Raw genomic sequence first — 12,385 nt, 5'->3', positions numbered from 1 at the left:
AATCTTCTTCCTGAATCATTTTAATAAATTACAGGTACCATGCCCTTCTACTCCGAAATACTTCACTCGGAATTTCCTAAGAACAAGGGCATGCTTTTATATAACTCCAGTACAATAATCAAAATCAGGACATTTACATTGGTTTAATACTACTACCTAATCTACAGACCTTATTCAGATTTCACCAGTTGTGTCAATAATGACCTCTTACAAAAAGATCATGATTGCATTTGGTTGTTGTGTCTCTTCCGTCTCCTTTAATCTGGAATAGCTCTTTAGTCTGTCCTTGTTTTTCAGACTAAATATCCCATTCTCCTCAAGTTTTCACCCGCTGGTCTCAGCATCTGTTGATGATTCTTGCTTACATCAACTGTTACTGTGATGGTTGTCAAATGGTGATTTCTCTAGTTCCATTATTCCTTGTATGTTTGTTAGCTGACTGTCTACTTGTAAGTCAGGGCTTTCCCCTTTTTAGATTTATATCCTAAGGATTCATAGACCCTTGTTTTATTCAATGGATTATAATCCTTTATGTTAGTATTTATTCTGATGCTCACGTTGTTCCGTATTTGGCCAGTAGAACCCCTGCAAGCTGGTTCTGTGTCCGTTTGACCTATCCCTGTCATTCTTTAAGATCATCACTATTCAAAGGCAGCCCTTTCCGGCTGGGTTGAGCCTTTTTCTATATTCCTTGACTTCCTGATGGATACTCAGTCAATTTCTCTGTCTGGTTGCAAAACTCCTGCCTCCCCCCAGTCTCCCCGTTTCTCCCCACCTTCATCACTAACTCCCTTGTGAAACCAGATTTTCCCGCAAGGGGACTTGACTAGTAACTGATGGGGCTTTAGCATGCCCATCTTCAAACACAGGACTGTGTAATTTCAACACGAAGCACAGGACAAGAGTCAACCTCCAACACAGGAGTCCAGGAGCAGGCAGGCGCCAGCAGTGGGTGGACACACCATCCTAATGGTGTTTGCTTTTCTCCTGTGGAAACCAGATGATGGTTGCGAAGGCTTTGCCTTTTGTTTCTCTGTTGCTCTTTTACACTCCAAAGAGAAAGCAAATTCTGATTCTGCTCCATAATAAAGGGCCCCAGACAACTGAGTTCTCACCTTTAAGCCAGATGTTGTCAAAGTGAGGGGGGGAGAGAAAGAGACAGACTGCCCGTTTTGAATTGGGTTTTACTTCAGAAGAGCATATATTTTTTCCCCATGTCCATGTGCCACGCTGGACCTGGAGTATTTCCTTTTTGCACCTGGAGATGGGAGACCTCCTCGCTAAAAGCAAGATGTGGTGTAGGAGGGACACATGAAAAGAGAAACAGATCAGGTTTGATGTTAGGATTCATCATAGAAAGAAGAATCATTGTAGACACAGGCAGGCAGGGGTTGGGTGTAAATGCATTAGTCCCCACCCTTTTCGTCAGCGGTCACCCAACCTTGGATGTTGGAGCCTATCTCATTGAGAGAAGGAATGTTGCTGGGGAAGGAAAACACAGGGTGGTGAGAGAGGGCAGGACCTCTAACCAGGAAGAGGCTGCCTCTGCTGGGCTGGGGAGAGAGAGGCACAGAGCGTGGCCCTCGGTACGGGACCAGGTCTGTAGGAACCCCAGGGGGTGCACCCTAAAGGGAGGCAGCCGGGGGGTGGGGGGGGGGGACTGGAAACTTGACTCGAAAGGGGAGAGTCATAAAACACCTTTTATAACTACATGGCTTTGAAGAAAAATACAGATTCTATGGTTTTCCAAGGAAAGTTGGGGGGAGCGGGTGAAAGCCACAGATGACATGTCAGTTCTCCTAGAAACAGGGAAGCAGAGGCTCTGGAGGTGGGCTCTTAAATCTCAGCAGTAATCTCACTTCCAGAGGGTGGGGACAGCCAGCCAGCCTGGCGAGGGTGCCTCAGGGTCAGGATGACCTTGGTCAGCCTCAGAGACGCTGGGAAAGCCAGGTGTCGCTCAAGACAAGTCTCTTTCGTTCTTCCTTCTTTCCAGAAGAAAACCTTCCCTACCTACGACTCTGGAACCCACCTGCCTGACATTTTTCAGTGATTCACATATCACAATTGCTTCGATTACATTATTAAGACCTGTAGTCTGCCCCTCTCTCAAACACTCCAAAGCCCTTTTTTTTCTTTTCTTTGACTTTTTTCTTGCCTTCTATCCTCCTGACTTTTTAAAAACAGATTCCAAGATAAACAAAGGTACTGCAAGCATGGAAACGCGCCAGATTTTGAGGGCACAAGTGGGGAGGGGAGGGGCTGATGGTGGGGAGGAAGTGCACAGGGGGCTCTTCAACCTGTTTATCCAGCTGATATATAAATTATTTGCAGCAAATGGACATAAGTGGGGAGCAGAGGCTGGAAACAAAATCCTGGACTTGGAAAATGGGGTAATTTCATTGAGGGTACATTGAAAAAGGAAAAGGTTGTACACATACTGCTGGCTAAGCCACCAATGATTTCTCTCTCTGTGGAACTCTTGTTGCACGTGGGGTGTGTGTCTTTCAGTTGGTGCCCCAGTTGATAGAAATATACCATTTGGCCCTTATTCTGGAAACAAGTATTACTTGGTATTGTTAATGCTCTTGTTTGTATGTGTATGTATGTCATGACAACTAGATTCTTTCTTTCTTCGGTGCAAAGCTTCCGTCTTTTTTTTTAAACATGCTGTATCCAGACAGAGCTGAGTAATAAGTATATGCTTATTATGAATATTAACTCGTATAATCTCCAACAATGCTATGTGGTAGATGCATCATTATCCCCATTTACAGATGACATAGCTGAGGCCTAGAGTTACACGGCAGAGCTGGGACCTGAACCAAATAATCCAGGCAATCTCCCCATCTCAAATCTGTAATCACACCTGCAAAGACTTTCTTTCTTGGTCACATGAGGTAACAGTCACAAGTTCCAGAGATTAGGATGTGGATGTTGGATATATTTGCGGGGGGCGGGGGGGGGGGGTGTAAATCTAGTTTCCTCTAACCAACCAACTAGTCTATACTTCGTAAAAGGCACCAGTAATTTTCTCTGTGGTTAAAGGCTTATGAAGTAGCATCCTGGGAAATTCATCCGTGATTGAAAGGAAGGAGAGAGAACAGAGGAAGCAGTGACACAGCTGATGATGAGCAATCCCTCTCTCTCCCTAGCACACGCATCTTTTGGAGACAAAGGGACTAGGGCTTTAGATTCTGTCACTGGCTTGTCTCCTTAAAGGTTGTAGCTGTTAGAGATGGAAGATGACTTAAAGATTCTTCCATACTAATTTTTAGGATTTTCACAGAAAAGACCAGAACAGTGTGGTCAGTTTTACATGAAGAGAAGGTTTTATTCAGAGGGCACTCATGAGGAAAAAATGCAACTTGGGAAAGGCCAGGGGACCAGAGGGCAGGTGGGAAATGAAAGAAGCAAAGACGTGAGTCCGTCTGCCACCAGCAAGCCCGAAGGGGCGTGTCCTTGAACTGCCAGAGGGTGGAGTCCAGGGATCGTAGCCGGGATGGGACTCGTGGTGGGAAAAGCAAAACAGGAGCAGCTTAGTCCAAGTAAAGCTTGTGATGATCCCTCCAGCTCCAACCTCCTCAGGTCTGTAACATGGAACGTATAGATCAGCTGCCGTATCCTGACATCTTTTAATACTAAGTAGCTAATCCCCTGGCGCGGAAACCTCTCCACTCTCTTATGCCATCTGCTGCTGCACGGGGGCTGCACCCTAGTTAAGTCCATGTCCCCCGTGGAAGGCAATGGCAGAGAAAACGCACAGGTCCTTTTCAGTCCCACCTTTCTCTCCCTAGCATTCGTCAACCTGTTTTTTCCTCATGTGCAAAATGGAGATGGCGTAACTCCCAGGGTTGGGGAAAGGTCTGGCACAAGAGACAAGTGTAAATAAATGTCTGAGAACTCTGAATCGGTGATTTTAGATACGTGAAGGTATTCCGGGTAACCAGTGCCCTCCCTGAATCACGTTATCCTTTTGCCAAAAAATTGTAACTCTACTAACTTTGAGTGTATCTAGGAAAGAAAAAGCAAACTTAATTCCTATTAAAATGTCATTCAGACGCCCCGGCCCAGTGCAGGCCGAGAGCGCCCGAAGCTCGGCCGGGGAGCGGCGGGGCCACCGGCGGGCGGGGCCGGGAGAAGAGCGGGCGCCGCTGGCCGGGAAGGTGCTGGAGGCCGCGGTCCGCATGTTGAAGGTGCAGCTCCCCGCGTTATCTAAAGAAGCTCCCAGTCCCCGAGAGCGTTACCGGGATCGCTCGGCTCAGTTTCAGAATGGCTTTGGTTATTGCCTTTCCTCGGTGTACTTGCACTACCTTGCGGTTCGTCCATTCCTTCCGAAGCAAAAGCAGCAGCAGGATAACTTGATTAATCTTAAAATACAGAAGGAAAAATCCCAAAGTGGTGAATGAAGTAAACATTGAAGATTTGTGTCTTACTAAAGCAGCTAATTGTAGGTGTTGGCATTCTAAGACGTTTCCTGCCTGTGATGGTTCACATGATAAACACAGCGAATTGACTGGAGATGATGTGGGTCCACTAATACTGAAGAAGTATAATAGTAATGAATTAGGATGGAATTCAATTCTGTGCTGGAGAATCTTATAACAGTATTTTTTCATTCTTTGTTTATAGAAGATTTTTCAAATGGTAGTCTTAAGTATTGCTACTGGTTGAATAATTATTTCTGCCAATTTATTTCACACTACTGTTTATATTTGACACTTTGTATATTCAGTCATTTATATAGAATTAAATCGTGCAACCCTTTCATTCTGATTTCAAAGAATTAATGTATCTTCCTAAAATAAAACGAACACTTTTTATTTTTAAAACAAAATAAAATGTCCTTCACTCTGTTCTCTCCTTTTTATGCCTTTTTTTCCAGATGATAACAAAAAGTAATCCAGATGGGGTGCAGGTGCTGTAAAATGCTACAAAGGTAACATTGAACAAAATGTCTCATCTGAATGGAGGAATTTGTGATTACCATGCAAGCACTTTAAACACCCTGCATGGGTTCAATGCATTTACCCAGCTTGGAGCATGACCACCATTGCCAGGCAATTAAGAGTTTGGAACCACTTTAATGTCATTTAAAAGAACACAAGGCCTGGATTTTTAAACTTTTTTTGTGCAATGCTCAGAGTGTGTTGGGAACGCTGTCTTTCTCTGAGGCTGAATTTGGTTTGGGTTGAATTTACATTTCTCCAGAGAGCTTCAATGCAAAGAAAAGTTTGAGTTTTAGAAGATGCCTGAAATGGCATCACTGAAAACACCCCAGTCACATATGTGCTTTTAATTTTGTCCAGATTCTATTTCATAAAAATTTGGGCAACATGAATATAATTCTGTATAAAATAAAGGGGAAAAATTAACTGATGATTTTGCTTCCTTAACAAAACTATCTTTATTATGTTAGTTCTATTCTGTATCTATATCTATCTATATATAGATCTATATATAGATAGATATAGTTATATATACACACACACACCTACATACATATATAAGTGTTATTCCACTATAATCTGATGTTAGGCTCTATTCAAAAAAAAATTTATTCTAAGTATCTTTCATGCTAGTCCAGACTTCATACTTACTATTTTAATGACTACATAATATTCCATTGAGGGGTTGAACCATCAGTTCTTAACCACTTATTTTCCTGTGGTTGGATATTTGTTTTATTTATTTATGTTTTTTGTTTGTTTTTCAATTTCATGACACACTTTGTTCTGTAACTTCTTCCTGCCCTTTTCTGAGTCCCTTCTTAAGATCTATTTCCAGTTGGTAGAACATTTTTATACCAACTATATATATTTAATGAGGCACACATATAGACTTAAAAGAGTAATCATGGAAATTAACAGGAATTGTAGAAAACAGCAGAGCCTGTAGTAGAAATATTAATAATGAAAGTTAGTTATTAATAAAGTTAATACTTAACCCGACTGGTCTCCTTTCTTCTCACCCCAGCTATCTCTTCGATCCAGTTCAAGTGCCCTCCCCTGGTTATGTCAACGAAGTAAACAGCTGCAAGTTAGATGAAGACGATGCCGTTAAGGTAAAAGGCAAACAGAGCCGCGAAGTGCTGGTACACAAGGATGACCCTCCGAGCGAGAGCTCCAAGAGGACCGCAAGCAGGGGCCAAACGGCTGCTCCGCAGGAGCCCTGCGGGCCGCCACAAGGACCGCTTCTCCCGGGGGACACGGCGGGGGGACCCTGCGCCGAGAAGACTGGCGGGGCCCTCAATGGCCTCGGCCCCGCTGCTGCCCTGCAGCTCGCTGGCGATCCCGGGTGCCCCCAGGGGGACAGGGGCTCCTGGGCCAGTGCAACAAACAAGGGTCACACGACTCGGCCCTTCCTTGAAGGAGGAAGCGCCAGGGAACCGGACTGCGTGCTGCTGGCTTCAGGAGAGACCCGTGTCATCGGAAGTGGCGACTCCAGCGCGTCTTGTGCGGCGGGGCATCCCACCTGGGAAGTCCCAGACCACGTCCTCCAGATACCCGCCCCGGATTACCCTCGGCTGTGGGGCCCAGCCGACGACGACGCCGATCACGTTGATGGCGAAGAAAAGGACTGCCTTTTCAAGAGCCACACAGAGGAGGAGCCCCGGGAAGGCGCTCACCCCAGGGCGGGGGAGCGTGGTTTGAATATGCCCTTCTCCGTGAAGAGAAGCTGGGATTCGTTAAACGAGGCCGTGGCAACTGAAGTTCTAAGTGTATACTTTAAAGAAGAGGATCCTGCTCAGGACGTGCCTGTGGTCGATTCGAGAAACGGGTGGGAGGAGACCCAGGGCTCCCCTGGAGATGCGAGCGGGGAGACGGCGGATGAGGACGCGGAGGTGGCCGAAGCCCTGGCCGCTTTAGAGGCAGCTACTGCGGGAGAAGATGTGGACGAGGCAGAGTAGGGGAGGGGGTTTGCGCCGGCAAGGAAGCCAGCGTTGAGCTGGGCGTATGGGGCTGGGTTTGCTCCTTAGACACAGCTGATGACTGCAGCGCACATGGGTGCAGCCTTATCGGTGGTTGACACCCAGCACCTGTTCTGATGGCTGTGAGCGCCTGGGCCACACCACTTGTTAAATATGGAGAGTGCCACCGTCTAGATGGGCTAAAACTCGAGACACGAGAATAAAAGTCAGAGTGGGCCACAGTGCTCGTGTCCACAGCGCGTGCAGACATTAAAGAGCCTGCTCGGCAACCCGCACGACTCCCCCAGAACATCTGGTGCAGATGTCCTTGAGAATGCGCTCACATGCCAGCGCTTAATCCCAAGGGCACAGATTCACAGAACATTCTATTTGACTATAAATTCTCTATCTTGCTTTTGAGAGCCAAACGTTATACGCAACCCAAGAAAGGTAACTACCCCCACTTAAAGTGCCTAATGTATAGTTTACCTTCAGGGGCAACCACCCAGGGAACTAATAACTAACCACTTGTTGGACCGAGGGGGAAGCTCAGCAGCTTTCAGGGTGGAGGAGGAGCCGCCCGTAAACAAATGGTTAGTCATTAGCTGTGATATCAGGACACCTTGACCTTAATTTTTTTACATTATTACTTTTTAATCTCCTTTGGGATTGGGGAGTCTGGTCAAAATAATTATTTAAACTGCTTGTGTCAAATTCAGGTTTTAAGTTCATGAGATTTGGAACAGCAAAGAGACAGATGGAGTGTTTTGTGCCATGTTAATGTCTGATTGTGATTAAAATATAGCAACATACGTGTCTGTGTGTCTTAACTCAAAAGTGCTTCTAATTTTCCCAGACTGAGCATTAGTGACCCTTGATGTTTCTTTCAATTTAAACAGCTAGACTATTAGATGACAGATGAGGAGGAGACTAGGTTGGCTTGCCAAGAATGGCTTTGACTCTCTGTCCCTGTAGTTCAAACTCTTGACACCATGATTACCTGTGCAGATCTGACCTTTAGGATGAATAGCCCTCTCTGGGTTTCAGCCTTCTAATTTATAAACAAGGACAGCCATTTAGACATGGCTTGATGGAGAATTTAGAGGATGGTCAACAGTATTTAGAAAAATACGAACATGGAGGATGCTTTATTATGGTGTTTCATAACACAGGCTCTGAAATCTGACCTTGGTTGGATTTCCAGCTTTGCATGTGACCTTGGGCAAGTAATGTATCCCTTCTATTTACCCATTAATTAAGTGAGAATAATAATAATATGTATTTCTAGAGATTGTCATAATGTCATCACTCCATTTTGGTAATTATTTAACATAAACATGATTTCTGAGCCTAACAGACAGACATTTCCCTGGGTTTGCTTGATGACAAGCCATCTCTACACACAAGGTCACTCAGAGCTTTTAAAGGCTAAACTGTTGGCATTGCTAATTGCATTGTTGGTTTACTGTTCTATTTAGTACACCAGATGCTTAATATTTCAAAGTGGTTCCTTCAACAATTTCGTAAGTGTACCTGTTGGGATCAGGTCCAGCTGCATGGGATAAATGTCTTATAAAAATAGAGATTTATTTACCTTTTATGTAAAAGAAGTCTGGAGGTAGCAGTCCAGGCTGGTAGAGGATGCCGTGGTATCAGCGACTTATGTTCCTTCTATCATTTGGCTTCCTTCTCAAGATTACCACGTGGTCCATGATGGCTGCCGGGGCTCCAGTCACTCATTTGCTTTCCATGCAGGAAAAAGAATAATGGGTCAGAAGATCTCACTCCCTCTCTATTAAGGACCTTCTAGAAGTGTAATTCAACCTTTCCACTTGTATCTCATTGGTCAACATCTGGTTACTTGGTCACATCCAGCTGCCAGAAAGGCTAGGAAGACTTACCTTTCTAGCTATGAGCATGGCTTTCCCAACTAAATTCAGGATTCAGTTACGGAGAAGGGGGAGAATGGACATTGAGTTATGAGATGGTCTGCTTACAATCTGCCACACCAGGTCCTCAAAACACAAAAGTCCGGGATAGAGCTGATTTGCAAGAGATTGAAAGATATTGTTTACAGTTAGTGTGACACAGGAGGGGTCTGAACCTTTGGTCCAAGGAGGAAGGAGGACTGGACAGCTACAGCCTTCCCAGCTTCCCACAGGTATCTCCAAAACAGAAGAAAGAAGAAAAATCGGACAAGGAGAGGGGAAGGTGAGGTATTCCTGCAGACAAGTCTCTTTCCCTGGCACGGAAACACACTTCTGCATTTACATGTTTACCTACTTTTACATTTTAGGACTGCTACAGAGAGTTCACCATGATTAAAAACTCTCGACTTTTAAAGATTCTTTATATGTGAATAACTGCTTCAAAAAAGATTAACAGAATTTCATGTGTTTTGTTAAAAGCAGCCCCGGCCCCAATATCCAGGCTCCACCAAAGGACGTCAGGGCAAATGTCAGAATCTTTAGGTTGAGAAGAAACTCCAGAGTTTAGCTTTTTCCCGCAGCTTGTCTAGCAGCTGAGAATCCTGCTCTGTGTAATGTCTTCTTTCTGCAGCCTGGTGCCACCCCTTTTCAAAAGTGGTGCTGATGATAGTGATGCTTTTCAAACATTCTGGACAGTCTGACAGCATAGATGCACTCTGAATGTGAGGCACTGGCTGTGATTGGAAGTGGACATCACAATCCAGAAAGGACGGGATATAGGTGTATGTATAGCTGATGCGCTTTGCTGTACAGTATAAACTAACACAATGTCGTAAACCAACTGTACTCCAATTAAATAGATATATTTATATATATATATATATATATATATATATATATATATATATATAAAGAAGTGGACATCACAGTCTCCATGATCTTAGCAAACTGCATTGCATGGATATTTACCATGTTAAATCTTGATTTTGATATAAGATTATTTCTATATTACATGTAGTTTTCTTGAGCTAGGAAGTTACATTTCACTTTTTACTGATAGTTGAACTATCATATAAATATGAAATTAGATGTTTTTCCCTGGTTTCCAAGGCAGATGACAGCATATTGTTGTAACTGTCGAAGCAGATCCGCAAGGGATTGAAGAGAATTTCAGGTTCTTAGCACACGCCCATTTGTCCACGTTCAGTAACTGTTAGCCAGTCACCGTTTTCCTCTTTCTGTCTTCCTCTGCCCTGACCCTATGGGCAAGATTATCTCTTTTCTTCTTCTTTTTTTTTTTTAAATTGAGGTATAGTTGATGTACAGTATTATATAAGTTTCAGTTGTACAGCATAGTGATTTACAATTTTTAAAGGTTGTACTCCATTTATAGTTATTATAAGATATTGGCTGTATTCCCTGTGTTGTGCATTATGTCCTTGTAGCTTATTTATTTCATACGTAGTAGTCTGTATCTCTTGATCCCCAAGGCCTATCTTGCCCGCCTGTCCCCCACCCATTCTCATCTTAACTCTTCATCAGTATCTCCCAGCAGGAGGCCTTAGGAAGACTGAAGGAAGCACCAAATGCAAGTACATGAGTACAGATCTGACTCCCTTAGTTTTGTCATCTGTGTGCAGTCACAGGAACGTGGCCTCTGCTCTTGAACTTGGACTTTATTCTTCATCAAGGGGACTCCTATTTGTACAATGAGTCTTTATGATGAAAATGTGGAAATTCTTGCTTTCTGTTTATTTATTTTTTCTTCTAGAGTAAACCTCATTCCTTTTAAAACCTGCTATTTTAGAGCTGATGATAATTAAACAGAGACAAGCTGACATTTATTTTTCATGGTAAACGCTTTCTCTGTTAACTTACGGAAATAAGTTGCTCATTTATTTATGTACTAAATTTATAAGTTCCTCCAATGTATTAGGTTATAGTAGACATATAACAGGCTGACTTTTGAAGCACTCTCAGCCACTCTAAGAAACAACATGCTAGGCAAATCTATTAAATATGCTTGGAGTTGACCATTAGCAATTTTTTTTCAACTAAAGTGACTATAATAAACAAGCACTTTTGCCTAGATCTAGGATGGTGTGTGGCACAGGTGAGACTCAGTACATTATTTGTTGAATGAAAGACTAAAAGCTTTTCACATGTAGTGGAGAAGACATCATGCAGCTGATTAAGATTCCTAATGCTAACTGTGAGATTGGGATATGTTGTGATAAAGGTATAAATGCAGGGCTGTGGAAGCACAGTCTAGATGAATATGAGAGAAAAGAAATTACATGTATTAGTCACGCATTTCACTCCGGTGGCCCTGCTCCGTTTGAATAAGGAGGCTGCTTGGTGGTTTGTGGAAAGATGGGCACAGAGTGGAATTGAGTAGCCAGTGGAGATTTGGTCTCCATCACGAGGCCATGTTACCCTGAGGACCTTACTCCCAAACTGAGACAAAAACCTTAAGAAAACCAATGTTTGGGGCCAAGCAGTGGGAAACTTGGCTCACCACATTTTTCAGTCATCTTGAACTCAATCTTTCAAATCCTGGAGGGGAAAGAAGGAAAGGGTGTGTATTTGTCACATGAGACTCAGATGTCACTCTTCTCTTGGCGCCTCATGGTAGAAAAAGTACATGGGGTTGGCTCCGCGATTAACCCCTGCAGCCATGCGTGGTGACCTCCAGGTCTTCGGAGGTTCTGACCAAACATCATGGGCTGGGCACTCACACTCGTGCCCCTCTTCAACCCTAATCAACCTGGGATGGAATCAGCCTGTGCCTCTTGCTCATTGTATGACCTTGGCTTTAAGTTTCTTAACTTTCCTGAGCCTGAGTTTCCTCATCTGTAAAATGGGGATCCTTCCTACATCCCAAGTGGAAGGCAGACATTCTCAAATTTCAGGGTGCTTGTTTTATAAAAGCAGGTTTCTGGGTCTCAGCTCTTAGAGACTTGGATTCAGCAGGTCTTGGGTGGGGCCCCAGCATCTGCATAGTTGATGTGGGTATTTCTCCAGCCACACTTGGAGAAACTCTGAGACTAGAGCAGGACTTGCCACACCTTTTTGATCTTGCACCAATTATCAGTAAAAAATGTCACACTCCTACCCCTAATAGAAGTATGTTTACAAATAAATGTACCGTCCTCGTGTACTATGTCATATACTTTGTAGAGCAGTATTAACATAACAAATATCAATCTGGGTTTTAATATTTTCTTCCCACACCCCTGGGTTATGTGAAACCTACTTTGAAAACCACCAATTTAGAAGCTCAAATGAACTATCTATAAAAACATTCTAAATAGACAAAACTGGACTAAGATTTTCAACAAGATACATGGTCTACATATGCACGTGAGCCATACACTTAGAATACAAGCAAACGTGAAAATACCTCCCCAATACCACTCATCGCTACTGTTCACCCTCATCTCACCCTTTGAGCTTGATTTTTTAGGAGACTTCTGTATTTTCTGCTTTTAAGCATTTTGGAATAGTTAATACAAAACAAGGGTAAAATATGACCCAGAGACCAGAAGGA

At 43.6% G+C, this 12,385-nt stretch overlaps 1 protein-coding gene and 1 pseudogene across 4 annotated transcripts in view; both read left to right on the top strand.

Moving 5' to 3' along the window:
- C5H4orf19 (chromosome 5 C4orf19 homolog) overlaps positions 1-7,719 on the top strand; it is an 84,870-nt gene extending 77,151 nt beyond the window's left edge. For all 4 annotated transcript variants that reach the window (XM_057546230.1, XM_057546231.1, XM_057546232.1 and 1 more), the window contains 2 exons: positions 4,883-4,936; positions 5,974-7,719. In XM_057546230.1, the coding sequence (XP_057402213.1) occupies positions 4,905-4,936; positions 5,974-6,907 (966 nt within the window). In that variant the 5' untranslated portion in view covers positions 4,883-4,904 and the 3' untranslated portion in view covers positions 6,908-7,719. The remainder of the gene's footprint in view (positions 1-4,882; positions 4,937-5,973) is intronic.
- Positions 4,047-4,802, top strand: LOC103006204 (CDGSH iron-sulfur domain-containing protein 2-like; annotated as a pseudogene).
- Positions 7,720-12,385: the final 4,666 nt, after the last annotated feature.

Source organism: Balaenoptera acutorostrata, chromosome 5, assembly GCF_949987535.1.
Source record: "Balaenoptera acutorostrata chromosome 5, mBalAcu1.1, whole genome shotgun sequence".
Classification (NCBI taxonomy): Eukaryota; Metazoa; Chordata; class Mammalia; order Artiodactyla; family Balaenopteridae; genus Balaenoptera; species Balaenoptera acutorostrata.
This window is presented reverse-complemented; position numbering and strand designations above follow the sequence as displayed.